Raw genomic sequence first — 27476 nt, 5'->3', positions numbered from 1 at the left:
AATTAGCTGTCCCCCTTCTATTTTGCCTCCACTACAAATCATTGTATATGCTACAACAGGCAACAGAACGCGCACTAAACATCTTCATGCTAGCGAGAACCGTCTCTGGGCGGAGTGAGAAATCGTGTCCTGTAAATCGTGTCCTGTAAATACGAGGACAATGGAGGGGGAAGGGAGTCTTTATGCCTGGGTACAGGGCAGTTTCTAGTCCATAGGCTGCAGCGCCGGGCCCATGAAACTTTCCAGCAGCTCAGCGCTGCCGATAACACACGGGGAAGTTAACTCCTAACATGATAAATTATAAAATACTCACCGTGGTGACTAACGTACTCTTAGTCCGTAGTCCCCTTTCCTCCATACTGTATGGGCGTCCCTTCCAAGGGACAGGAGACGGAACCTTTTTCACCAGAAAAACTTTCTTCCCCTTTAAAGTTAGAGGCGCAGGGGCATGGCCCAGGCAGCATGCGCTGCCCTGACTCCGCCGCCACACCCCAGTCCCCATTAACGGGTCGACAATAGATTTAACATTGCCTAATGACACCAGGATTATTAGGGGGAGGATGGTGGGACGTATGGAGGAAAGGGGACTATGGACTGAGAGTACGTTAGTCACAACGTTGAGTAACATAATTACTCTTACGTCCCATCCTCTTTCCTCCATATTGTATGGGCGATTACAACTGATTGTAGCCCCAGGGTGGAGAGGAGACCGTCCTTAAGCAAATAGGTACCTGAGAACCGCCTGTCTGAAAGCCGCATCAGATCTAGAGATGGCATCCAAACAGTAGTGCTTGCAAAAGGCCGAGGGAGAGGCCCAAATGGCCGCTCGGCTTATGACCTGCCAAGCGACATGCCGCTGGAATGCAATGGCCGTTGCCTTGGCCCTGACTGCGTGGGCATGCGTGTTGGCCGGGAGCGGCTTGTGCTGGCCCTCGTACGCATCTTTGATGGCCACGACCATCCAGCAGGATATGGAAGCCTTCGAAGCCTGATAGCCTGGCCTTGAGCCGCCAAAAGTGACAAACAGGGCGTCCAACTTGCGGAAGCCCCTGGTCCTGTCCAAGTAGAATTTCAGGGCACGCCTCTGTGCTTCGTTCTTGGGATCTGGAAAGAACATCAGAAGGACTATTTCCTCGTTCAAATGAAACGCAGAAGGAACCTTGGGCAAAAATGCCGGGTGCATCCGCATGACTACCTTTTCCCTGTGAAAGGTGGTATATGGTTCAGAGGCGACCAGCGCCTGAATCTCGCTAATTCTGCGAGTCGAGGTAAGACCGACTAGTAAGGCCATCTTGATGGTGACAAGCCTAATGTCCACCAACGCCATTGCCTCGAATGGTTTGTGCGCCAGGGCGCCCAAGACTATATTCAGGTCCCGCACTGGGTGCGGTCTCTTCACGGGCGGATAGAGCCTTGCAAGACCGGTCAGGTGTTTCTTGACAATAGGGTTGGAGGAGGAAAAAACGCCCTCCTCCGAGTTCCTGTAAGCCGTAATGGCTGCGAGGTAGGTATTTCAGGTGTCGACCTGTAAGCCCGAATGAGCGAGGTGCGCCGAAAAGGAGAGCACGTCGTCCAAATTGCAGGCCAAAGAGTCTATTCCCTTGGACTTTGCCCAGAGACAGAACCTGGTCCATTTGCTCTTGTACTGGCCCTGGTGGTTTTGCTCCTTGCCTCCTGTATGATCTCCAGATTGGCCTGTGATAGGCTAAGGTGCCGAAGCGTCACCTGCTCAGGTACCACACTGTGAGGGCTAGTTTCCCTGGCACGGGGTGGATGATCCTGCCCCCCTGCTGCGCCAGAAGATGTGCAGGGCCCGTCGGGAGGTGTATCGGGGGCACCTCCGAGAGGCTGAGGTGCTCCGAAAACGATGGTCTGGCCTGCCACCATGGAGCCATCAGAATGATGCGGAGCCGGTGCGACTCCTTGATCTTGCAAAGTACCCTGTGGATCAGGGAAGTGGGCGGAAAGGCGTAAGCCCTCATGCCTGTCCACTGGAGGTGAATTGCGTCGCCCAGAGAGCTGGGGCCCTGACCCTGCCAGGATGCAAACTGGGGGCACTTCTTGTTGTGCCAGGTGGCAAAGAGATCCACTTGGGGGGGACCCCACCTGTTGAAGATCTCCTGAGTAACAAGGTCGTTTAGCTGCCACTCGTTATTGTCCGCTCCCAGCCTGCTGAGTCTGTCCACCTGCAGGATGTATTCCCCCGGGAGGTGAAAAGAAAAAGAATTTCCAAAACACCTAGAATGGCGCTCCAATTATTACGACTTATTCACTTCATTTACAATCCTCTACACGTGTTTCAAAACTTAATGGTATAGTGGCTCATCAGGAGGTGTGTTCTCAATTTTTTAGAAAAGATCTTGTTTTCTGGTGTTTTATGATTCTCTAGGAAGTGTTTACTCAATGGATACCGAATGTCACGTAGTTTGATTGACCGTAGATGCTCATATATTCTCGTCTTCAGGGGTCTGATTGTGATTCCTATATAGGTCTTGGCACATGCGCATTTTATGGCAAATACTATGAATTTGGTGTTGCAGTTCATGAAGTCTTTGATTTTATGTAGTGAGCCATTGGCTAGTGGGCACTCCTTTAAGCCATTGATTGCATAGTTACACATTTTGCAGGTCCCACATTTGTAGAAAACCTTTAGGTTTTCTGTCGTCCACAGTTGTTGTAGGCCTTTCCGTTTTCTATGTTCAACAAAATGCGATGGACATAGCATGTTCTTGAGATTTGGTGCTTTTCTGAAAGTTAGGCACGGGGTTTTTCATATGAAAGGTCTTAAGTCATCATCATTGTAAGAATATTCCAATGTTTATTGAGAATTTTTCTCAGATGTGTAGCCTCTGTGTTATAAGTAGTTATGAATCTTATGCTTTGGCTTGACTCTGTAATGCTTTTTTTTCTTTGACTTTCCACTTAGTAAGTCCTTTCTATTATGAGATTGACATTTGCTGAGAGCTTTGGTTAGGACATCTTTTTTATATCCTCTTTCTCGAAACTTTAGTTTAGCCTCTTTGGAGTGTTTCTCAATTTCTTGATCCTCAGTGCAGTTTCGTTTTATTCTTAAAAATTCTCCATACGGGATGTTATTTTTTATGTGCGGTGGATGGTGACTTTCTGCATGAAGAATTCTGTTACCTGCCGTTGGTTTTATGAAGAGAGTAGTCTTGATGAGGTTATTGTGAATATAGAGTAGTAAATCCAAAAAATGAATTTGACTGGTGCTTTCTTCCATTGTTAATTTTAAGTTGTATGAATTGTTGTTCAGGAACTGATGGTATTCTTTGAGGGATTGTTTATTACCTTTCCAAATGACTAGTATGTCGTCTATGAAACAAGACCAATATACTATATGGTTTTGTTCAATGAAGGCTTCATGTTTCCATGCGTGATGTAATTCGAAGGATCCCATGTATAGGTTGGCATAAGCTGGTGCAAGTTTCGCTCCCATTGCTGTTCCTCTTATTTGCCTGAAAATTTCTCCGTTAAATAAAAAAATATTGTTTACCAGTGTAAAGTTCAACATTTCAAGTAAAATTTCATTTTGGTTTCTAAATGAAATGGATCTGGTATCAAGGAATTCTTTGGTTGTCTCCATGCTTTTTGGGTGTAAAATGCTCGTGTATAGACTTGTCACATCGAATGTGACTAGTCTAAAGTCTTCTTCCCACTCTATCGAGTCAAGTTGTTTGATGACATCAGTTGAATCTTTAATAAATGAAGCAAGATTTGCTACCAGAGGCTGTAAATGCTGATCAATATATGCTGAGATTGGCTCCGTTAAAGACCCAATACTATTGATAATTGGTCTGCTAGATGGTATTTGGTCATATTTTTTGTGAATTTTGGGCAAAAAGTAGATGCTTGCTAGCGTAGGATGTTGTATATTCATGAATTTATATTCATCTTCCGTGATTAGATCCTCTTCCAGATAGTGTTTACTTAGAAGATGCCACTCTGTGATCAAATTAGAAAGTGGATTATTGGCAAGTTTTTCATATGTATCTTTGTCATCCAAATGTTTTGCCGCCATTTTAATGTAGTCTGATGTGTTTAGTAACACTATCTTACCTCCTTTATCAGCTGCTTTTATTATGACCGACTCGTCATTTTCCAGATCCATTAGTGATTTTCTTTCTTCAATAGTGAGATTGAAGTGAATTTTTTAAAATTTTGTTGATTTGATGTATAATTTTGTGATATCCTCTGCTACTGCTTTTTCAAACAAGTCTATCACATTGTCACTGTACAGATGTGGATAAAAAGCCGATTTAGATTGAAGTTTAGTTGTTAAACTTAGCTCCATTGTGATACCCAGGTCATCTGTAAATGTTTCCAAAGTGTGTATGTTTTCCTCTTCTGATAAATTCAGAAGGTTAACTGTTTGCATAGAATGAGTTATAGATAGATCTGAAGGGACAACAATTTCTTCTGGCTTTTGTTTAACACTTTCAAAACCTGTGACAAAATATTTCTTAAGTTTCAATTTCCTACTAAATTTGAAAAGATCCACTCTAGTTTTGAAATAATCAATTTTGTTTGTTGGACAGAATGAGAGACCTTTCACTAAGGCAGAGTTGTGATGTGCATTGTTTATCTGATAAATTGAGAATCACATTTTCTTTTTGCGTTGTTCTTTTGATCTTGTTTTCACTCTGTCGGATGGCTCTTCTTCTTCTAATGCTTCCTCTGCCACGTCTCCCTCTTGTGTTAGGCCTGCCAGGAGGTGGACTGCCGAGAGGTAAATCTCGTTTTCCAAGGCCCATTCCCACATGCTGATCGCCAGTCTGCACAGATGAGGGGATCTGTTGCCTCCCTGCTTGTTGACAAAGTACATGCTGGTCGAGTTGTCTGTGTGGACGAGGACAACCTTGCCCTTGAGGAGTGGTAGGAATGCTCTGAGTGCTAGCCAGATGCCGTTCAGCTCCAACCAGTTGATGTGGTATTCCCGCTCCTGCCGAGTCCAGGTGTCGTGGAAAGAGAGATCGTCCAGGGTGGCTCCCCAGCCCCCGAGCGAGGAGTCTGTGGTGATGGTGGCCTGCGGAGAAGGCGGCTAGAAGGGCTTGCCTGTCCGTAGGTTGCAGAGCCTGGACCACTAAGTTAGGTCCGGTTGGAGAGATGGGAGGAATGTTGATAATTTCGGATTGAGAGCCCCGTTCCTGACTCCATGAGGTTGCAAAGTGCAGCTGAATCCTCCTCATCCTTAGTCTTGTGTGCGGGACGGCTAGCAGAACCGCCGCTAATACCCAGGAGATGTTGATACCACCAAGCCGAAGTCACCTCTCTGCTGAGGAAGTGGGCGGTGGCCCTCTTGATGGCTGAGATCTTGTCTTCTGACGGGAAGACCTTCTCGGAGCAAATGTCCCAAATGAGTGCTAGGAACATCCGAGTCTGCGTAGGGAGCGGCTGTGACTTCTTGAGGTTGAGCGAGAAGCCCAGGTCATGCAGTGTGTTCATAAGGGCATGGGAGGACGGGTGAACCGCCTATGGAGATGTGGCCCTGACGAGCCAGTCATCGAGATATGGATAGATGTGAAGGCCCTGCTCCCTGAGGAGGGCCGCCGCCACATTCATGAGCCTGGTAAAAACCTTGGGGGCCGAGTTGAGGCCAAACGGGAGGACCTTGTATTGGAAATGGTAGCCCATGATCCTGAACCGTAGAAAAGAACGATGGGGCTGCGAAATCGGGACGTGTAGGTACGCGCCCATCATGTCTAAGGAGAACATCCAGTGTCCCTTGTCCAATGTCTCTGCTATAAAAGCTGGTGTAACCATCTTGGATTTTTGCAGGGGTAAGGAGAAGTTGAGGGTGGAAAGGTCCAGCACAACTCTCAGGCCCACCGGGTTCTTCTTCTGAATGGCAAAAATCCTGGAGTAGAAGCCAAAACCTTGCTGGGAGGCTGGAACTTCCTCCACTGTCTGGCTCTCTACGAGCGACCGGATCTCCGCCAAAAGAGTTGCTGTCCCAACGTGTGGGAGTGGAGGGGAGGAGGGAGGAGGGGCTGGGATGGGTAGGCGGTACCCCGTGGATACTACGGATAGGATCCAGGGGTCCGTGAAATTCTGGCACCAGAAATGTGCATGGAGAGCAAGCCTGCCCCCCACCGGAGACACGTGGACCCGAAGTGGTGTGTCATGTCTTCTTTCCCCCCGGAGCCTGAGGAGGGGGACTGAAAAAAGCCCTTACTCCCCCCACACCCTTTTTGTTGGTTGTGCCGGCTTGGAGACATTGAGCTGTCCAGCTGCCTGGATCTGCGTTGCTGGAAGCCACGGAAACCTCCATATGTACGACCCTTCTCTGAGCGTTGCTGATATTGGGTGTAAGATTTTGGTGTCGACTTTGTAAGAATGGACAAAGACTTTGCCGTTTGTGAGCTGTTCTTCTTTTTGTCCAGCTCTTCATCTGTAGAGGAGTGGAAGAGGTGCCCCCCTCGAACGGTATATCTAGAATATGCTCCTGGACGTCCGGGCTGAACTTCGTAGCCCGGAGACAGGCTTTGCGCCTCATGTCCGTGGCAATGCAGATGGCTCTGCCCGAGGTATCGATATGACCCACTGTGGATTCCATGAGGTCATCCTCCGCTAGCTCCGCCTTGAAGCGTGATTGGCATTGGGAGGGGAGTTCAGGGAGGAAGTCCGCAATTTCCGGCCATAACCATTGGTTGGCGGCAGCCAGCATGGCATCTGCGTTGGCCCGACACAGGTGCAGGGAGGCGTTGGAGTAGATCTTCTTGCCGTAGGCCTCCAAGATCTTCTCCTCCTTACCTAGCAGCGCCGCAGAGGAGCAGGCTGAGGACGACTGAGGCTTGGAGCAATCACAGAGGAGTGTGGCTGAGGATGGGTCGAGAGCAAGAGTGTGTCCCCCTCCATCTGCCTGTACTTGGCGTCCAGGTGTCGGTTGACCAGCTTGACCAAGTGGGGCTTGAGCCAACCCTTCTTGGCCAGGGAGACTACATCAGTTTGCAGTGGAATCCCTGTGTTGGCAGAGAGGCGTCTTGTGAGGACTTTGGCCAGAACCCCCTCTGCCAGCTGTTCGACGTCGGGTTGAGGGAGGCCTAGGTACTCCACCAGGCCAGCAAGACATTTGTGGATGGCCCTGGCTGAGGATGGCTTGTCCGGATCCTCCTCCTTGTCCATGTCCTGCGGATCCGGAGGATCTTGTGGAGGAGGAGTAGATGGCGCCGGAGGCTGGGGTACGGAGACCGCAGCGAGAGGCTGCGAACGCGACAGACGTTGCGGAGTTGGCTGTGGAGCTGGATGCACCGGGGTCTGGGAGCCTAATGGAGGCATCTGTGGTGCCGCTAGCATTGCGAGGAGGACATCCCTGACTGCGTCCTTGATGATAACCCCCATATGAGGAGACCTCATGAGGCTGAGGAATTTCATCAAAGAGCCTCTCCTCGCTGGCCGAAGAGGTGGCAAGGGGTACCGACGGAGCAGCGGGGGACTGCTGGAGCGGCTGCGTACCCAGTCCGTATGGACGAATGGGAAAGTTGCTCTGTGCATATGAAGGGTAGACTGTAGGCCACGTACCTGTTTGCGACCAGTTCCACCTTGACACTCGTTCTTTGCCAAACTCGTGGAATGGCGTTGGACGGTTGTTCCTGTCTGGCGTGGTGGCCATTTTGTCGAGCTGCCTGCCATGTGCCTGTGATGTGTTGCCCAGCCCGCTGGGTCCGGCCTCATCCAAGACTCTTGCGTGTGGACTACGAGACCTGCCCTGCTCCTCAGGCCTTGGCCCGGTAAGTGTGCCACCCTCGACCTGGGGGGGTCGGTAGAGCTGTGTATAGGTGCCCCTTCAGACGTATTGCTGGTACTAGGGCGTAGCCCTTCGGACGGCTTGCTGGTGTCAAGGTGTAGCCCCTCTGCCATTGCGCCGGTAAGACGGCGTAGCCCATCGGGTGTACACCCAGTACAAGAACCTTCCGGTCCCTCGACACTGTGTCTGGGAGGATCCGAGGACACCTCGACCTGAAGGCCGGTAGCTGAAGCAGCCCCGGTGCACGTGCCGGTGGAAGAACCTGACCGGTCCCTGGGAAGGAGTCTGCCTTGCGGGGTGCGCTGGAAAATATTGTTCCTACCTTGGACCTGGGACGATGTTTCACAAAGTTCTTGAGATCCCCTGGAGGCGACTTCTGGAAAAGCTCCCTCCACCTGGCTGGTCTGTTCTTCAGTGCCTTCGAGACAGCGAGTCACACGCCAAACATGATTGCCAACTGTGGTCTGGGCCAAGGCAACGTAGGCAGAGGGCGTGGGGGTCTGAAGTTTGGAAGAGCCTGTTGCAGGATGGACACCTGCTGATAACTGTAGAGGTTGACATGTGCCGGGGAGGAGCGTGACGCCTGAGGACCGAGTTCCTGAATGACAAAAAAGACAAAGAGAAGAAGTACCCACGTGTGGAATTACATGGCCGAAGCCAATCCCAGGAGCGCTAGTGAATTCGGCCCGTTCCCATCGACATAGAAAAGGGGACTAGGGTGTGGCGCCGGAGGTCGAAGTCAGGGAAGCGCATGCTCACTGGGAAGCGCCAGCGCACACCTCTAAATTTAAAGGGGAAGAAGGTTTTTCTGGTGAAAAAGGTTCTGTCTTCCGTCCCTTGGAAGGGACGCCCATACAGTATTGCGGAAAGGGGACGGGACGTAAAAGGAGTTAACTTCCCCGTGGTTTATTGTTTCTTCACTTCACCCACTGTGGCGCCAAGTCTGATAGTGACCCCTGCTGCTAATGAAATTTAGCAGTAGGTGTCCAGGTGCCGCAGCGGGATTGAAAGGAAGAAGGCTAATGGGCCGGGGATGTCAATTGGAGGTCGCTTGTGCGCGATTGCTCGAGAAGCTGACGTGCTGATGTGCTCACATTAGGTGCCGGGGCAGAAACCTAATGTGAGCACATCAGAGGCAGCGCCAGCACCTGCTGCCTCTATTCGAGCAATCGCGCACAGCCCAAGGCAATTGAGCTTGCCCCACGGCGAATGCGCCCCCAGGGCCAGTCGAGCCCTCACCTCTGTGGGCTATTGTGCCCCTGGGGCGATTGCGCCCTGGGCAGTCGCCCGCCCTACCCGGGCCAAGAAATGGGCCTGACCACTGACACTGGTCACACAGTTGCTTGGCTCAACCCCTCAGCCCTGCGTGACCGGGAGCCAGAGGCCGAGTTGCTTAAGAGTTGGGACTCGGTGTGCAGAGGTGCATGGCTGAGTAGAGTGGCAATGCCACAAAGAGTTGGTGACAGGAGAGAAAGAGTGGTGGGGATGGAGAGAGAAAGAGAGGAGAGAAAGAGTTGTGAGAAGAGAGGGAGGGATGAAAGAGGAGAGGAAAATAAGGAGCTGAGAAGGCGGACGATAATGTGGCACAGTGTGAAGGAGGCAGAGAAGAGTGAGATGATAACATGAGGTGGGAGAGGAGGAGCAATAACAGGAGAGCATAGGAAGGAAAGGGAACAAGGAAAAGAGTGGAAGAGAGGGAAGGAAGTGCGAGACTGGAGGAAAGGAAGCAAAAGGGAGTACCACCACTGAGTAGGTTAGAGAGAAGGAAAAGAGAAAAAGGGGTGCAAGTATAACTAAGAGTGAGGCTACAAGGATTTCAGAAGTTTGCTCCTAAGAAGGATCTACAGTCGTAGAGACACTTCACAATATCCCAAAACGGCTGAAAGGCCAGCTAGTCGAGGTTTCCTGTCACTAACAGGAGGGGAAGCTTAACACCTGGGGTCCACAAATGCTAAAGAGTGTCCCCCAGCAAGGTAACTGAAAGCACCCTGGTAAATCCGGGATTACCAACATGACATCCTGAGACAACCAAGAAAATCTATGACGGATACTAAAGCAGTGCAGTACACTATAAATTCTGTAGACTGTATACTGCCAAGAAAGCAGACCTAATGTAAGGAAGGAGGGAAATAATGAGGACCACGGTCGTGAAAACACTTTACTCAGTTGTAAATACCCTAAAACCACCCTGTGGGCTCAGTTAAGCCAGAATCCCTGGTGTACTTTGGTACTGAAGGAGAAAGTGAACTGCTATACAGTCTCATGCTGTCTGTGGATCCTCCAGCCCTGACAGCACCCTCTGGCTCAGCGGGTGTAACATGGCGATTCGACCACCTCTACAGCTGCACACCCCACCGAGGACGGTCACCAGCAGCCCCTCAGAAGACTCCCCACCCCACCCTGTGCAAGGTACTGGAAAAGAGGGGTTGAAGAAATGATGGACCCATAGGGAGTTTTTTTGGTGGAGAAGGTTGTTAGTGGGGTGCAAAGTGTGTTAGATTGTTGCCAGAAAAATATAATGAAAAATTCCTGGATCAATGTAACCATTTTTGTCACCTATTTTTGTACAGGGCTGCACAAAACCATACTGTGTCATGTTCCCTGTTGTCAAGCGAGCGACTGTGGGCATTGGCCTCCATGTCCTTAGAAATAGTTCGAGCATATACTTCTGTATGATCCACCCATTGCACCCATGTGCAGGGTATGTCTCCCCCCCCCCCCGCGGCCCAGCCCCCTCATCGTCACTGTGTGCCACGAAGACCCTGTATGCACCGGTTATGTAGCATGCAGCAGACAATGGCCCCATCACCCACATGTTCACTGAGAGTGTAATTTAACTTGGGAAAGGCACAGTTCAGTAGCCTGCGTAGAATTAGGGGGTGGCTGAATACTGATGCAACAGCCAATGACACAAGGGTTGCAAGGGAGAGGTATAACCGTACAGGCGCCCGTAGAGTAGGTTAGAACTGGGAATCAGCAGGAGTTAGAGGGAGAGAAAGGGGGTGGGGGGGACAAGAAACCCTTCCCACTCCAACTGGAAACTAGTTAACCAACCCTCACTTTAATTCAAATCCATTCACAATTTAATTTTGATGGACGTTAATTGCAGATAACTCCTAAAAACAAAAAGCGAGAATCCTGAACATAATATAAGAACTGAACTCTAAAATGATTTGGAACAATTCTCAGGGAAAAAGAAACAATATCTTAAGTCACAGGATATGAAGAATGTGCTGATGCAGCAAGCTGATTCAGCATTATGGAGGCTTCGAAAGAGGAGCACTTCTCCATACAGGCATAAGCCATGTTTAACCTTCACATCTGTGGTGTAGACCGGGTCTGACATCCTCAGTTTGATGTCTCAAAACACAGGGTGCGTCCCCAGGTGAAATTTCGAAAACTACCCTAGCAGTGAAAGAGTTAAAGACCAGGGAATGCAGTGAATCTGGCGGACCATCACATGGCACCACAGAGGTGCCCGCCTGGAGATGTACTCTACCCAGATTCAGAGGGTAATCCCCAGACTGCAGTCAAAAAGGTGCAATAATATGTTAGTGATCAACCGCTGCAGACTCCCAATAATAGAATATGTCACAGTGCCACCCTCCCCAGAGAAGCTACTCCGAGCCTCGAGCACAGAATGCATGGACCCTCCCCAGAGAAGCTACTCCGAGCCTCGAGCACAGAATGCATGCACCCTCCCCGGAGAAGCTACTCTGAGCCTCGAGCACAGAATGCATGGACCCTCCCCGGAGAAGCTACTCTGGGACTCGAGCACAGAATGCATGGACACTACCCGGAGAAGCTACTCTTGGCCTCAAGCACAGAATGCATGGACCATCCCCAGAGAAGCTACTCTGAACCTTGATCACAGAATGCATGGACCCTCCCCAGAGAAGCTACTCCGAGCCTCGAGCACAGAATGCATGGACCTGAACAGAATGCATGGACCCTCCCCAGAGAAGCTACTCTGAGCCTCAAGCACAGAATGCAACCTACTCCGAGCCTCAAGCACAGAATGCATGGACCCTCCTTGAGCACAGAATGCATGGAGGCTGCAGTGTCCTCACCTTCACTTTATCCACCGCAGGCTTTGTGTCTGCTGGCTTTGGCTCGCTCTTCCCCAGAGTCTCAGACAGGGCATCCAGGGGATCACACGCTTTCTGGAAAGAGTGCATAATACCACAGTTAACAACAGGCAGGTAGGTGCATTATAACAATGCCATTAAACAACCACCACACAGTGACACAAAAGGCAGGAGGGGCTTCTAAAATCAGAGGGTTGGGCTTCCTGTGAAGAACGTCATGCTAACATGCAATACTATACCCATTTGTGGATTATAATTGAGTAATCTTCTGAAAAATGCAATAGTGGATGGTAAACAAAAAAACGAATTCCCTCGTTTTATTTTTCATGTCAACAGTACTGTACTTTTGCATGATATCTAATAACATGCCCAACCGGTTTTTCATGGTGCGGACCTGGAAGGCATTTAGGTGCGCCCAAAACAACTCTGAACAGTATCGCACTGATGCCAGTCCAGTTAGCACGGCTTCATCACCTCCCTGTATTGGGCATCAGTCTGGGGCAAGGAAAGTGGCATGCATTAAGTCGAACGAAATGCTTAGCTTTTTTTTTTTAGATTGAGCTACTAACTGATGCTTTAGTGTCAACTATAAGTCGAAACTATTGCATTAGAGTACAGCTAAGGAGAAAGGGCATTTGAGGAGGGACACAAAGCTTGTAGGTCTTTGTTGGCTATTTGCCCACCCATTCATTGCCCATGGCCTTACTAATCCCTTTGGCCACGCCCCACCCAGTTCCTGGCCCTCCCCCCCCATCTAAAACACCTCCTCATGGGAACATTGCACTCATTTACAATCAAACATTGCACTCAAAGTGCCAGTGTTTTTTCAAAGCCATCTTCTGAGAGTTAATGACTTAATTGGAGGCGTAAAGGCACTACTGCTTTAATACAAATGTCTTACCCAGGTCTGCCTTCAGCCACTCTATAAGCAAAATGCGTGTCCTTCACTGAAGTCGTGTTAAAAACAAGCACTGGCAAAGCAAACCTTTTTGGTTTGTATTTAAGTGTTGGGCATCTGCCAGGCACCGCTATTAGATGCCCATGTACTTGCACCACTTTGCAGCTGCTACCATCAATAACCAGTTAATACCACTAAAGCAGTGCCTGGCAAGTGCCTTCCCCATGCCTACAGAAAAGCCCAAGCTGTTGGCATTACCAGTGCTTGTTGTGATGTGGGGGTGGACTCCAGTGGACGTGCACTCTTTGGATTTCAGATCAGCTTATTTTATTCTATAACCCACAAAGGCACACGGTTGCAGCAAAAGGCTGGAACTATTTGGTTCAACCTTATGCTTGATCGGAATGGTAGACCATTCTGAAATCTGTGTTTTACTTAGTCATCAATATTTTAATAAACCCAACATCACGTGTCAACCACTTAGTTTATTGGCACAATCTCTCTAATAAAGCTCTCATATTATATGCCTTCTTAAACTCCAAAAGCAGCTTGCGGCTAAAGTTTCTCCTAATTTGCAAACACTCCATAATAATTAATTTCTCTTTAACATAACAAAAGCCACGATTAAACTGAGGCTGGATCCATTTCCATAACTGCTTGACATGTTATTCCAGGATAGTGCTGATAATTTTCTAATTTTTCATAGCCAAAGAAAGTCACTGGACGTAAATCAGGAACTATATCTGTTCATCGAGGCGCACCATCTGCTGAACCTATTTTGAAGTTGCTTTCGTCCACGAAAGAGCCCAGAATCTGTATGTCTTCTCCGCTGCTTTGTTTCTGCAGATGGCAAGAGTGTAAATGGCCAGACTGTTTTCAATCTATTGGCGACAATTGACAGCGGTGATGACAAAACACTGCAGAATGGATTCCAAGTGCCCAGATTTCCAGTAGTAGACCTATTGCCAGGCAACCCAAGGACATGTCAAGGTTTCCAGCATCTATGGCAATCATCCCCCAGCACCCTACCACCCAAACCCCTCACCCCAACCACCTGGTTAATTTTCCTCCAGTGCCACCTTCCCCGCACAAAGTCCCTCTCCCGTGTTCGAATGATCAGGAGGGATCACATGCTTTCCTTAGCTTCACTATCCATCTCTGGGTCTAGTACTACGCCCTCCACTGGCAGAACACAATACATACTCAGTGACCCCTCCACTGCATAACAAACCTTTCCCAGCCCAAATTCTGCCTCCAAGTCTGAAAAGGACTTCATGTTATGATCCCAAATGTCCCCCAGCAATTCAATCCCCATCTTCTCCCAGTCGCCAACCACCCTCCAATACAGTAGTGTACCAAAAGGAACTACCCTCCTATACCATGGTCTGAAGTGTACATTTCTCTTTTCCATCCAAACCATTGATGGCCTGTAAACAAATGACCAGCGTGTTCGTTGCCGGCAGGACCATGATCGGCAGCACCCCATGACACACTCAGCACGACACAGATCCCACTCGGGCCCCTTCACACCACCAAAGGGAATCCGCCTGGTCCTTCTCAATAAATTATCTATAGTCAGCTGGACAAAACATGTCTAAGGTTGGGGAGAACAAAAAACCCCAGTACAACCTGTGTGCACAAGGAGATCTTAGGGATCCCTGCACTAAACAAAAAGAATCCAAAGCGAAGCAGCTTGCACACCCCATTGAGATAACTACACAGACTCTTGTGGGAGTGGTATTCATTAGGACGGATACAAATTTCAAAAGTGATATTTTGAACGAAGATGCCTGCACCATCAGAAAGACAGGCAACATATCCCAAAACATACCACTGCTAGAACACCTGACAAGAACGTGTTCATGGTTCAATGACATGAACTGGCTACACACCATGCACACCTGACTTCCCAGATCTGAGAAGTGAGGGTGTCGCTACCAGCAGCATTTCCAGGGCAGATCTCCTGTCCCACCCACCACCATGAACAAGATGCACATCCTGCAATTCACCCGCAATCCAAATTGTCTACCAAACGCATCCAGCACGGCCATTTGTCCGGAAAGGTTCCAGCTGGGGTCCCGCATATAAACCAAGATGTCATTTGCCTAGAAGGACAGCGCCTCCTCCATCTTCCTTTCAATGTTGCGCCTAGCCTCATCCAATAAGCCTGTGGTTCCAAAATCAGACCAAACCATAGGGAAAGTAACGGGGACCCCTCTCTGCTACCCCACTGGATAGGGAAAATAGCCAGGAGCCTATTGGGATGAAAGATCAATGGAAAACACAGCAGAAATGTATCCTTCCACAAACCTTTGTCAGGATGGAGTTAGGATTAAAGTCCTGAAGGTTCTAAGGGGAGCAATCTACAAACAAGACGTTACACTATCAAAACTCAATGTGGTTCCAAAATTAACTATGCAAAGGCCGATCCTCCATAGGATTTCCAATTCTAATATGCAATCCCTGGTATATATAGCGCCCAGCAATGCTTGTCTCCAATTTACAGTGCCAGGAAAAAAGCACAGTTTGCTTTTTGATTACTCACAGTTCCAGGGATATATAGGGCCCGAGATGCTTCTTGACTTCACCTACCACGCGTGTCGGGCATAGATATTCTCACCCTCCAGCTACAAGCCTCCTGAGCCAATAGCAATACTGGTTCTTATCAGTCTGGTGTTCGATACTCTTGATTAGAGGTCTTTGTCAGGCTGTGATATGGTCACTCACCAGCCACAGGTCACCCTGGCAACCCTCCACAATCTCTGCTGATCCTTCTCTGAGTTTAATCTTTCCGAAGGTCTGAGATGTAGGCCACAGCCAGCTCTTAAATTCTTAAATCTCTCTTAATTTGGTCTATAAAGTGTGTGATGTGTAGGCTCTGGGCTTCTTCTCTTAAATTGGTATTTTTCCAGCATCTGAGAAACAGTCCACAGCATTTTAGTTTTCTTAAGATCCTCCTCTCGTTTCTATGCTCCCTGGCGCGTAGTCCTGTCTGTTTCCTTCCTTCAGCTTCTGTAGTCACCTTGCTTGAGGTGATTATTCACTCGTGTGTCTGATAGGTTAGCCCCACTTTTTTCTCTGTTAAAGAGAAGTTATTCCCTTTTCCCATGTGTATTTTCTCTGGTGCTTTTCCGGTTTTCATTTGTGTTCTTTGTTGTGCTCAATTAGGACCTCCCTATTGGCAATGACTACTAACCCCGGGGCTGCGGAGTGGAGACAAATGATTTTAAAAGGGCAGTCCACCATTTTGAAGTCATGTGGAACCAGCATTTTAACCTTGCATGCGTGGCACTGCAATACTGGATTTCTCCTCAGTCAGGGTTCGAATTTGCTCGGAGTTGGGACTATTTAGCTCGTGGATCTCGCCTTAAGGAGCCTGGTTAGATTGACACCAACAGCTACTTTTGGCCCCTCATGCCAACGGGTGCTTCACAAATAGGATTATGTAACATTCACTCTGGGTGTCTGGAAATTGTAATTGAAAGCAATTAAAGCATGACAGGCCATCTGTCCTGGGCACAATGTTACAATAAGTAGCATATTTTTCCATCTCTCTGCTACTTTAATCTTTTTGTGGTGATCGCACATTTTCAGTCATCAGTTAAACATGCACCGTCCTGAACACTCACTCGTGAGACTGGACTGCAATAGGTTCCTGGGTCATTATCACATACTCCTGGAAGAAGCTCCCGACACCGAGGAACAACTTCCAGCTCCTGTTCTGATCACTGCCTGGCGAGTGCCACCTTTCCTTGTTTCTCCCTCCAAAGCCCGGCTGAGAAGGGGACTAGTTCTCACAACTGGTGATGGATAGCAGTAGTGGTAGCACTTCCTTTTCCCCAGTTAATGTAAGGTTCTCAGGGGGAATAATAAAACTCTGTAGGGTATTCTGATCACAGGGAATGGTGCTCCGTATCCGTAACTGAGGCTGGCCCAGTTCGGAGATTCAATTACCTGTATGTGGTGCTGAGGGGAACACAACGGTCTATCGGAGAGGTTCCCAACTGCAAAGCGGATGTGTCATCTGGACCCCAAGTGCTTTGAGGGGGCTAAATTCAGGGATTGTGATCTATGCCTTTTTATTTAAATGTTAAACACGAGGAACGGCAAGGCACGAAGGGGATCTGGGAAAGCCCCCACATACCACTTCCAGGGAGAACTTTCACTGGGCATCCGTGGTCAACAGAGCCACTCAATCTCCGTGACTAATCTTTCATGTGACCGACGCTCAGCTTAACAATTGCCTTCCTTTCCAGACAGACCAAGATCACGTAACTATGAATTTATACGCATCCACATATTTCGCAGAACTCCAAATATTGAGTCCCACTTCATGGAGTCTAAAATCTTCTCTATGTCCAACAAGGCTATGGAAAGGGCCTACTCCACAGCCTGAGCCAGGTCTAGCCCATTATAAAGCCTTCAAAGATTTTGCCAGATGGACCTAGCCAGCATCAATTGGTTCTGCTCATTGAAAACTACCTCCGACAACACCTATTAACTCCACATTCAACAGGGACACAGGACAATATGAGCCACACTGCACGGGAGGTGTGCCACCATGACACATTTTGCTGCCTTTGTTAGATTCGATTTTCATTTATATGCCAAACCACTTTCACATGTGAGAAACCTGAACTTTTTGCTGTACTTGTGGATTCTTTTTTATGTTCCTGAGTGAGTTGGAACCTTTTTCCCCAATCCCCCTTACTTTTTTTATGGGCGTCATTCTTCGGACGCTCCAATCCATACTTTCCTATAACGTTTTGGTCATCTACATTTTATCATTGCGGCACACAGCACTTTCTGTACAGGGTTGCCCCTTGGGCTTCCCTTTTTATGTTCTCTTGACTTACCTTGCAGAACACCTGTTCTCAAGTGTAGAGGGGGATTTTCATCCCCTCTACATTTTATATTGTGAGACCAGCACATCCCACCTTACGTGGAGTGCTGGGAAGATACATGGTATCCCCTCTCTCACTGCTCCTGTAACATTTCTGTTAGTGACAAGCTTACTATTATGGCTGGTGGCAGTGGACATACTTAACTGACTTTTGTTATTTTTAATTGCAGGCTGTCAAACCAGCAGCAGTAATGCACAGACGGTCTGCCGTCCTGGATGGTGGAGGTCCTGGTTGTACTTTTTCTTTTTGGCAGGAACCATTTGTGTAGCCCGCAGAGGCTCCAGAGCGCCCGTGAAGGCAGGAAGTGAGGGAGGAGTCTGAAACTCAGCTCATCTTTGTTGTCTGGTGTGCCGGAGAGAATCCAGTCGCCTACTGGGGGAGGTTGCCTGTCCTGATTGGGCAGCAACCCGCCCCTTTCTGTAAACTGCAGGGAGAGTTTGCACAAGAGACACGATTCAAATCCCTGAAGTCCCCTCACCAGAGTCCTGGACCAAGAGAGTGAAGAGAATCTGACTGGCGATATTTGTTCTTCATCTGGTTCCTGTAAAAGGGCGCCAAATCCTAAGAGCTGCGATAAGCCTTGAAGAATCCTTTTTTGGAAGCCCCTTCTGTTGACTGTTGCTGCCAGGTCCCATCCAGTGTCCGTTTCTTTCGCCACCCGACCGAAATTCCAGGTACCACGTCCTGTGCTGCTGCATCGTGAAGGCGTCCATCGATAAGCTCTTCTTTTCTGCTGAGTTACTTTTGGGCTTGGGTAATACTTCCTTAAGTCTTGTGTTGATCCCGTGTGGCTGAGTGGGAGATTTGTGTGTTTGGGAGTTCACCCATACTGTTTGTCCTGGCCTAATGCAGGAATGCATCTAGGGAGCCTTCCACGAAGTCCCTGAACACTTTCTACTAACTTTGAAGTCCGTACTTACTTGCTGAAGGAGATATACTCTAGAACTCTGACTTTCCTGTATCTGAGTGTTATCCTGACCTGCCTACTGCTTGCTCCTAGACCAGTAGGGTCCCTCTTCTGCCTCTGAGATAACTCATGCCCTAGAATAGGGAAGGGCTTTAAAAGTATAAGCCTCTGACTGGAAAATATAACAAGTGTTGAAAAGTACTTACTTGTAAATGTTTTAGTGAGTAACTTTGATTCCTGAACAGAATATGTTACAAAGGCCCTCATTACAAGTCAGGCGTTAAGGGGTTAACGGCGCCGTAAAGAGCGTTGGCGCCGTTAAACCCTTAACGCCTGATTGCAAGTGTCCCTTTGCGGGTTGGTGTTTAACGCCTGCTTGTAGCAGGCGTTAAAAATCCAACCCGCAAAGGGACTTTGGAGCTAATTACGGCACCGTAATTTACGGTGCCGTAATTAGCGCCTTCCCCATTATGCGCTATGGGGGCAAAAATGGGAATGGGGAAGGGGCCATGGTGAATGGGGAATTACCGCCCCGCCAACCTTGGAATGGGGCGGTAATTCCGCCATCCACCATGGCGGAGTCGGTGAGTTACCGGCATGGACCATGGTGCTAACAGCACCATGGTCCACCGCCTGACTCGTAATGAGGGCCAAAGTGTCCTGAAGTTATTACTTACCTTTGGGTTGCTTATAATTAATTAGTTTACTTACTTTGAACTGTGTTTCACTCTTCTAAAAAGTAATTGAGTTGCTATTGTTTTGTTATTCTGAAACTGAATGAGTGTAAAAGCTTACCAACAGTGTTTACTAACCTTGAATAGAATACTGCCATTCTTAAAGTGCCATTGGATTTTGCTTCCCCTGAACTGCTTAAGTGAGTGGCATACTGCCCCTGTGAAAAGTATATAGGTCCTTACTCAATTTGAACTGCTGATTGCCTTTCTTAAATATCTGCTAGAATTCTTACTTCGCTTAAAATTATATTCCACACTTCTGAAAAGTATCATTGGTAAACTGCCTATTCCTGTGTTAGAAATAGAGTTAAAGTTTATATATCAATAGGGTTACTTAACTTGAATAGTTGCTGCTCTTCTAAAACTATAACATTGCGTTATGCTTACCTAGAATTGCTTAATGCATTCAAATATGGTCTTAATGAGTTCTTACTTGTCTGCCCTATTTTACTAGCTTCAAACTGTATTCTAAAAAGTAATAGTGGTGGAACTGCAGCCCTACATATAAGGGGTGTATCAGCAACTTTTACTCCCTAAAAATAGGCAAATACTCCCCAAAAATTTAAAAAGGGAGTAAAAATACCCCCCAACAAAAAGTAGTAAACAGTCACATAGAACCTTGTGTCCCTGCTTTCACCCACAGATTCATGGATGTGTTAGGATCAGCAGTGGATGTATTGCCATAGTACTTAAGTACTATTACCTGATTGGAAGAAGCAAACATTTGTCTTTTAATGTGCATGAATAAGTAGGTGCCATATTTATTACAAAAACATTACCATATTCCAGTTAAAACATTTTTTACTCGCTTTTTAAATACTCCCATTGGGAAATTGACTTACACAATTTTATTCTCTAAAAAAGTAGTTTTACTCCCAACTTTAAAAAATAGGGAGTAAAATACTCCAACTTCAAAATCTTAGCTGCAAGGTGTATACTTCTAACCATGTTGGTATAATTAATGGATTCTTGAAGCTGAATAACACTGTAGGTTATGACCACTGGGTTCTGCTGCCTTTGAAAAAATGTATTCTATAAATACTGGTTTTCCTCTGCAAGAATAGCTTAATGCCATTCTAAATGTGTTACATTAGGTTTGACTGACCTTGAACTGCTTATTTCTATTCTGAATAAGGTTATACTTAGAGTTTGCATACCATAGTATTGTGTTGGTTTTTATAATTATGTTTATGACTTATGAAATAGTATCACCTCTGGGTCCAAAATACCTTCAGGTTGTCCTCCGTAAATACCGTCCCTCGCGAACCCTTCGCTCCTCTACCTCCAACTCCCTCAGGGTCAGTCATTTGTCAAAGAAATAAGCTGGGGGTAGATCTCTTTCTTCGGCTGGGGCCTCCCTCTGGAACAGCCCCCCTGCCACTCGGAAACTTCAAGAGCACTATCTCCGGTTCCGGAAGCACCTCAAGACTTTCCTTTTTGCTTCTGCCTTCGCTCCCCCTCTCCTCTGCTGATCTGTTCTCTCTTGGCACCGTGCACCTGGCCACCCTCTGTCCTCCGGGCCCAGGCACCTGCTCACCCTGCCACCCTCCCGCACTGCCTCGGGCCACCCCTTGCACTGGGGTCTGTATCTGTACCCATACACCCCCCCCCTATTCTTCCTGCACTTATCAGACCTACCCTGTCTGCTGCCTTAAACCCAGCACTTGCCACTTGCTGGCTACACTATCACTGTTTGTTGCCCTTATTATTTATTTATTATTTATCGGTTTCTCCTTTGCTCCGCACTTTCCACTTCTCCCCCTTCCATGCACTTTTCCCCTCCCCCTCTCCCATGCACTTGCACGTTCTCAATGTCACTGGGACTAGTAAGATCGTTGTTTTGTTCTCCCCTGTTCCCCTCCCTTGCCTTGTCGCGCTCTGAAACACTTGTGTACGAGAGCGATAGAAATCAAATATCAATATTCGATAATCTGAGATAAGTGACAAGATGGCCATCAGAACATGCAAAGACCTCATCATCCTCCAAAAGATAGCAATGTCACTGTAAAGATTTACACATAGTGAGAGGAGCCTTTATAAACCTTGGCCTTTTCTGTTCGTCATCCTTATTCTGATACCTGCCATACCGAATCAGTTTTTTTTTCTATCCATAGCAGATACTTTTTGATGGGAAATACATGTCTACCTTTGCCAATTTCTGGCCACATTTACAGTGGGGTGAAACAGCTCATAGGTTCCAAAGACATTCACATTCAGACTTAGAAATCAGAAATCAAATTCTTTGCTAAGCTTGCCAGCAACAGGTGCTGGAAGGTACTAAGATTATCAAAAGGGTTGTTATCAAGTTCGGGATAGCAATTACAATCCATAAATTGCCGTTCTATTTCAAATTCAATCAGCAGTGTACTGTTTTGAAGCACCACACAACCCCCGTCACCGGCCTCCTTAATAAGAATAGTGCCTGACATGAGAAGACCGATTGCTTGTCCTTGCGAGCAAATCAATTATGCGTGATTGGTATCGCTGTCCAAGCAAGGAATTTCAGGCCATTGATTACAGATTTCACAAAGGGAGTAATAGTCTGAGCATGACCTGCTACAGAGCCTGGAAACACTTGTGTATAGGCGCCATACAAATGTCCAATAAATAAAATGTATTTGTACTTTTTCTAAAATTACTAGCCATTAAACAATGGAGCACAATACCAAGTGACACGTGCATATTGTGGAACTGAAGATTACGTTGTGCAAAGGAGTTTTTAAAGGGACTATGGTGTCCATGACCCCAATTACCACGGGCATGCTGCTTTTGGTAAGTGCCATCTAAATATAAAAATGTTTTAGGATATGGTTTACCATAAAAGAAATGTGATAGATTGAGGCCTATCAAGGTGGGAAGGTTTGACGTTTTTCATAACTTTCTCCAGGATTAGAATTTTTTTGCATGCATTGTAGTTTCTTTTGGATACGTTATCTATACCCCATAGCATTACAATATCAGATAGGAGGCTGATCCTCATGGCGAGTCAAGCAAATCATCTTGCTGGCGTGTGTATCTAGGTAGTGTGAATTTACAAATGAAAAAGTGTAAAAGTGACCAAAAAGGTTGGACAACTCAAATGAGTTTCACAAAAGGCAAAGACAATGTCCCAAGTGCCTAAGACAAGTGAAAGGTTGGCATTCACACACGTTTGCTCGTTTAATTCTAAAAGGCAATGTTGCTAAGAGAGACACGCGCGGTTTTCAGGGAGTTTGGTATCGCAAATGCAAACAATGCTGCAGTCATAAGCAGGTATCAAGGGTCATAGGTTTGGAAGAGAATAATGGTTGTGTGTGAATACAACACTAGATGAAACTTGGGGTGAGAAAGATTTCAATGTAACTTGGTGATTTGTCAGTGTTTTATTTCACTTCACTGTTTCACAATGGACCAAAGAAGAGAGCCCAATGATTTGGTAATGTGGCTAGGATTACTAGAAAGGTGATGATTGGTGGATTCCAACGTTACCCGGAAGCTCCACAGATTACTTACTGCAGGCGCAGGCTTGGCAGGTGCAGGCGCAGGCTTGGCAGGTGCAGGCGCAGGCTTGGCAGGTGCAGGCGCGATCTTGGGAGGTGCAGGGGCAGATTGGACGGCGGAAGCTTTGGCACAGGTTGTGATTTCTTCAGATGGAGCAGACTTTGGTGTTCCCTTATCCGCACTTTCCTGCCGGGACAAAATGCAGTTTACATTTGTAGCCTCAGCATATCCATTTTCCAATGTGAAAGTGAGTTTCTGTATATAGCGAAATGCAACCCAAAGATAATGGGTTAATAGGTTATGGAAATCAAACAAAAAAACTAGGATGACATTTTAGATTATTCAGAAATCATTTCCTAGAGTGTCCTAGAAGACATCATTAACATACGGAATGGTTACAATGATCCAACGAAGCAGGATCCGATAATAAAGGTAATTACATTTTTCAGCTACATAATGTTTTGTAAAGAAATATATTTTAATTAGTTTATTTTAATAAGCGACAACTTTAATGGTTGGCTTTGTAAGAGCCGGTAAAATGGTGACAATGGATACAGTTCAGTGGGACAAGAACCACCAGCGCACAGGTTTAATGCCCACCAAATTGACTCGGCCATTCATACTCCAGAGGTCGAAAAAGTGAGCAACACTGAGCTCGGTAATAAAAGACAATTTAGCTTATGGTGTCCAACCATTTTCCTCATCTTTCTGGTTGTTTCTCAGTCATCAAGGCATGAGAAAATGTGATATGCTGCGATATAAAATGGAGACAACATCATGGGTTAACTGAAGAAGTGCTCTGAAATTAGCGCTAGTAGGCAACAGAGACAATTGCTGCACCAATGTTATTTTCTATTTTTCCCTTCCTCTCGGTTATCTGGTCTGTTCCTGGCTCACTCTTGTTCTCTCCATTGTTGGTCTTTTGTTTTTGCTCTCTCACTTGTTCCACACTGGAATTCGTGTCTTTGTTCGTGTACCTTCTTGGATATCATTTACCAGCTTCTTGTTTTACATTGTTAATGAGTGTCCCTTTTGTGAATGTGCATCTCGACACCACAACATATGCTTAGAAACCAGAGACACATCACACATGACTTGATATCGTTGCTGATTCTAGCCACAACACTGGCTACCACAGACAGCTTGATTTCCTCCTGAGCAGCTGTGCCCCATCCATAATGTATCTAATGAAAAGCGCTTTGCAATGGATTTGCACAGTAATGTTCAAAGAACACTGGGAACTCCCACTTACAATACAGTGCAACAAAGCCTAACAAGTATTATTTTTGTCATTTCGCAGGACTAACTGTATGGGCTCTGGAACAGTCACGGAAAAGGTTAGGTTTGTGCCAGATAAAAATACAAATGAAAAACCCCATTTGAAAACGTCAATTGAAATCCACGCCTAGGTGGTGATTCTTTGAGCTGTAAGAACTGGGACCCTTATTTTTGAGACCAGGAACGCTCAATGTACTTGCAATCCAGTGACAAGTGTTAGGGAGATTTATCAGTTTTATGCTTCATCCCTCTCCTAGTGAGGCCCCAAGTACTTTTTAGTTTTTACTTTTTAGCGTATTAGGATACGCTAGTGGGGTCGGGGGGGGGGGGTGGTAGAGGGAACAGGGACCAGGGACTTCCCTGTGCTAGTTCCAGGGACCTCCCTGTGCTGGTTCCTCTACTCTCCCCCAACCCCACTAGTGTATCCTAATCCAAAGCCTCACATCTCTGGGTTGTGCGTCTGTGACACCATGAGCCTCTCAGGGTGAGATGCTCCAAAGGCACCTTGTGTTTTTCCCGAACAACATCCTTGCTTTGTCAGTAGCCTACACTCTCAGCGATGACTTGCAAAAATAAAACAACTGGCAGGGAACTCCTAGGAGGCTTGGTGGGAGTTGCACAGCTAAGCTTTGTTTCCTTTGCGTTAAAGGATACAGAGTAGTCTATATAAGACCTTTGGCTACTCTGTGCCGTGGAAACAGAGGGCAGGTGGCAGGGGGAGCTAAGACCAGATTTGGCAATCATTAACATAGACTGGTTCAAGAGGCTTTCGCTAGAGCCACAGCTGTAGACCTTGGACCGAGCAAAGGTTAACTATGCTTTGGTCACTTGCAGTTGTTCATTCCATTGCTACATATAGCGTTTTACACCAATATTGATTGAAAAGCTGCCAAAAGAGGAGAGTAGAAAATCTGTACGCCATTTGTTTGGGTCACAAACACTCAAAACACAGTTTTACTGTCTGTATTAACATACTTGACTCTTTATAGCTCCACAAACTTACTGTAGGCTTGGCAGGTGTTGTGGGTTTTGTCGTGGGGGATGGAGAGCATGCAAAGTCCTTTGACAACTCATCAGCAAGCTCGGCTTCACTCAAAGGCTGAAAACATAATACATTATTAAAAATCGTTTTTTTTCAATGAATAACATTTAACACTTGTGATTTTGATATGGGAATCATTGGGCTGCATTTATTTTTTTAAACATATTTTTATTGTTTTCAGCGTACATTGTAAGTATTTAACCCAAGAACAATACCAATCCCCCAGCCCCCTAACCCCCGACCAGGGTAATCTCCGTCTATCTAAGTCTTCTCAGGGAAGTTCCATTCGCCTTTCACATAAATAGGTCCAGTATCCTTATTTTGTGTGGACGCCATTGTTCTTTATAGTCCGATTGGAGGCAATTCAGTACGAGCCCCCAGTCATTTCTAAACCTTTCGTGCTCTCCTTGGATGTTATAGGTTAATAGTTCCATAGTTAGATGTGTCCAAATCCTTCTCGTCCAGTCTACTGCTAGTGGTGGGGATTTATGTTTCCAATTGTATGCAATTTCCAGCCATGCCCCTATTAATAATCCCATAAAGTTCCGCTTTTGTGTGGTATTTAGGCATTTGTCCCTGGGGTCCCACAGGCCCCCTTAGCCACACCTCATCCCCTAAATGTTCTGTCTCCGGAAACATTTTATGCATTTGATTTTTGATCTCCTCCCAGTAGGAACTTATCTTCGGGCATTCCCTCCACATATGCCGCCAGTCCCCCTTCCCGCCACATTCCCTCCAGCATGTATTCGGGGAGTTGGTGAACATCGTGTCCAACCTCTCCGGGGTATAGTGCCATTGCATCATTATTTTCACCCACATTTCTCTAGTATTGGGCCGCATTTTCATCAAAAGATCAAGCATGTCCTTGGCCACAAGCCCAGGGATCGTATCTCTCCAGGACTGAAATCTCTGCACTGGCTCCCAGTGGCTGCAAGGATTAAGTTCAAAACCCTCATTGTACACAAGGCCTTCTGGGGTCAGGAACCGAAATACCTTCAACTCTCTCTACCTAAATATCTCCCTTCTCGAGCTCTTCGCTCATCTGCCTCCAACTCCCTTAGGGTCAGTCGCTTCTCCAAGCAACGAGTTGGTGGCAGATCACTCTCTTCAGCAGGGGCCTCTCTCTGGAACAGCCTTCCTGCCTCCCTGAAACTTGAGGAGAACCATCTCCGTTTCCGGGAACACCTCAAAACCCTCCTCTTTGCTTCTGCTTTCTCTCCTCCCCTCCCTTGCTGAATTCCTGACCGTAATTGCCCTGGTTACCTGGCCACCCTTTTGATCTCTGGCCCAGGCCCCGTCAATTACCCACCTGCACTGCCTCCCTGGCAACCCCTGCACTTGGGGACCGTTTTTCTGTATCCTTTCAGTCGCCTTACTAGCACTTACGTCTGCACTTCCTTGCACTTGCCACTAGCTGGCTATTTATGTATCATATGTATTCCACTTCCCATGTACTGCACTTCCTCTCTCCCTTCCCCCTGCGCACTTTTCCTTTCCCCCTTTCCCATGCACTTGCACGATCTGAATGACACCTGGCCTAGTAGGATCGTTGTTTGTCCTCCCATTGCCCCCCCCCCCCTTGCCTCGTCGGGCCATGAAACACCTGTGTATAGGCGCGTTATAAATGCCATATCATATCATATCAGAGCAAACGTGACTAACAGCGCCTTGAATTGTTATGTCTCAAAATAATCTCTTGGTTGAGAACTGTATTATTAAAACACCCGCCCACCTCAGAGTTTCCAATGGCTCTAATTGGACCAAGTGAAGGATCATGTGTTACGCCTTAGTGGGTCAAGAAACTTTGCTCCGGCTGGTGGTCTTGGTCGTTATCTCACATTGATCACTCCACATATGCAGAACTGGGGCATTGAAATACCATTACCCATGCTCAGCAAAGCTGTAGTATGAACTGCCTCCACAGGACTCAATACTCACCCACTCTGAAGTCTCCAAAAACATCGATTGGGCGCTGAGCAGAGATCATGTGATTTATCTTTGCGCTTCTGATTCAAGAGACAAGGGTGTCATTTGCTGGGCTGCCATTTGAAGAGTACATAGACAATGGCAAAACCTGTTGGCTTGTTTGTCCTTATTGCAGCTCACCAAATTGCAAGATAGAGGCTGCCACGTGATCTCCATATACCCCATCTAATCATAACTGCCTTCCAACCCATGGTGGTTGACTGGGCATCCCCACCGGTCCTAATATCCTCCCTTGCTACCCGGCTTGTCACTAGGTTTCCCTGCCAAACCCCTTCACCCCTGAACTAGCCACTGGACTCTGTTCTCAAACGCCTTCCCTATCTGGTTGATCTCAATGTTCCCACTCGCCACGTCACCCAATTCCGCCACCGCCCGGCACCTCTGGGTTGCTCAC

General features: G+C 47.0%; 1 protein-coding gene across 13 annotated transcripts in view; it reads right to left on the bottom strand.

Moving 5' to 3' along the window:
- Positions 1–27476, bottom strand: part of CAST (calpastatin) — a 757786-nt gene that overhangs the window by 201486 nt on the left and 528824 nt on the right. For all 13 annotated transcript variants that reach the window (XM_069627659.1, XM_069627661.1, XM_069627656.1 and 10 more), the window contains 3 exons: positions 25058–25153; positions 22789–22962; positions 11836–11928 (listed from right to left, as the gene is read on the bottom strand). In XM_069627659.1, the coding sequence (XP_069483760.1) occupies positions 11836–11928; positions 22789–22962; positions 25058–25153 (363 nt within the window). The remainder of the gene's footprint in view (positions 1–11835; positions 11929–22788; positions 22963–25057; positions 25154–27476) is intronic.

This window comes from Ambystoma mexicanum, chromosome 6p (assembly GCF_040938575.1).
Source record: "Ambystoma mexicanum isolate Mex_15411 chromosome 6p, UKY_AmexF1_1, whole genome shotgun sequence".
NCBI lineage: Eukaryota > Metazoa > Chordata > Amphibia > Caudata > Ambystomatidae > Ambystoma > Ambystoma mexicanum.
The sequence above is the reverse complement of the archived record's forward strand: the minus strand, read 5'-3'. Positions and strand labels throughout refer to the sequence as shown.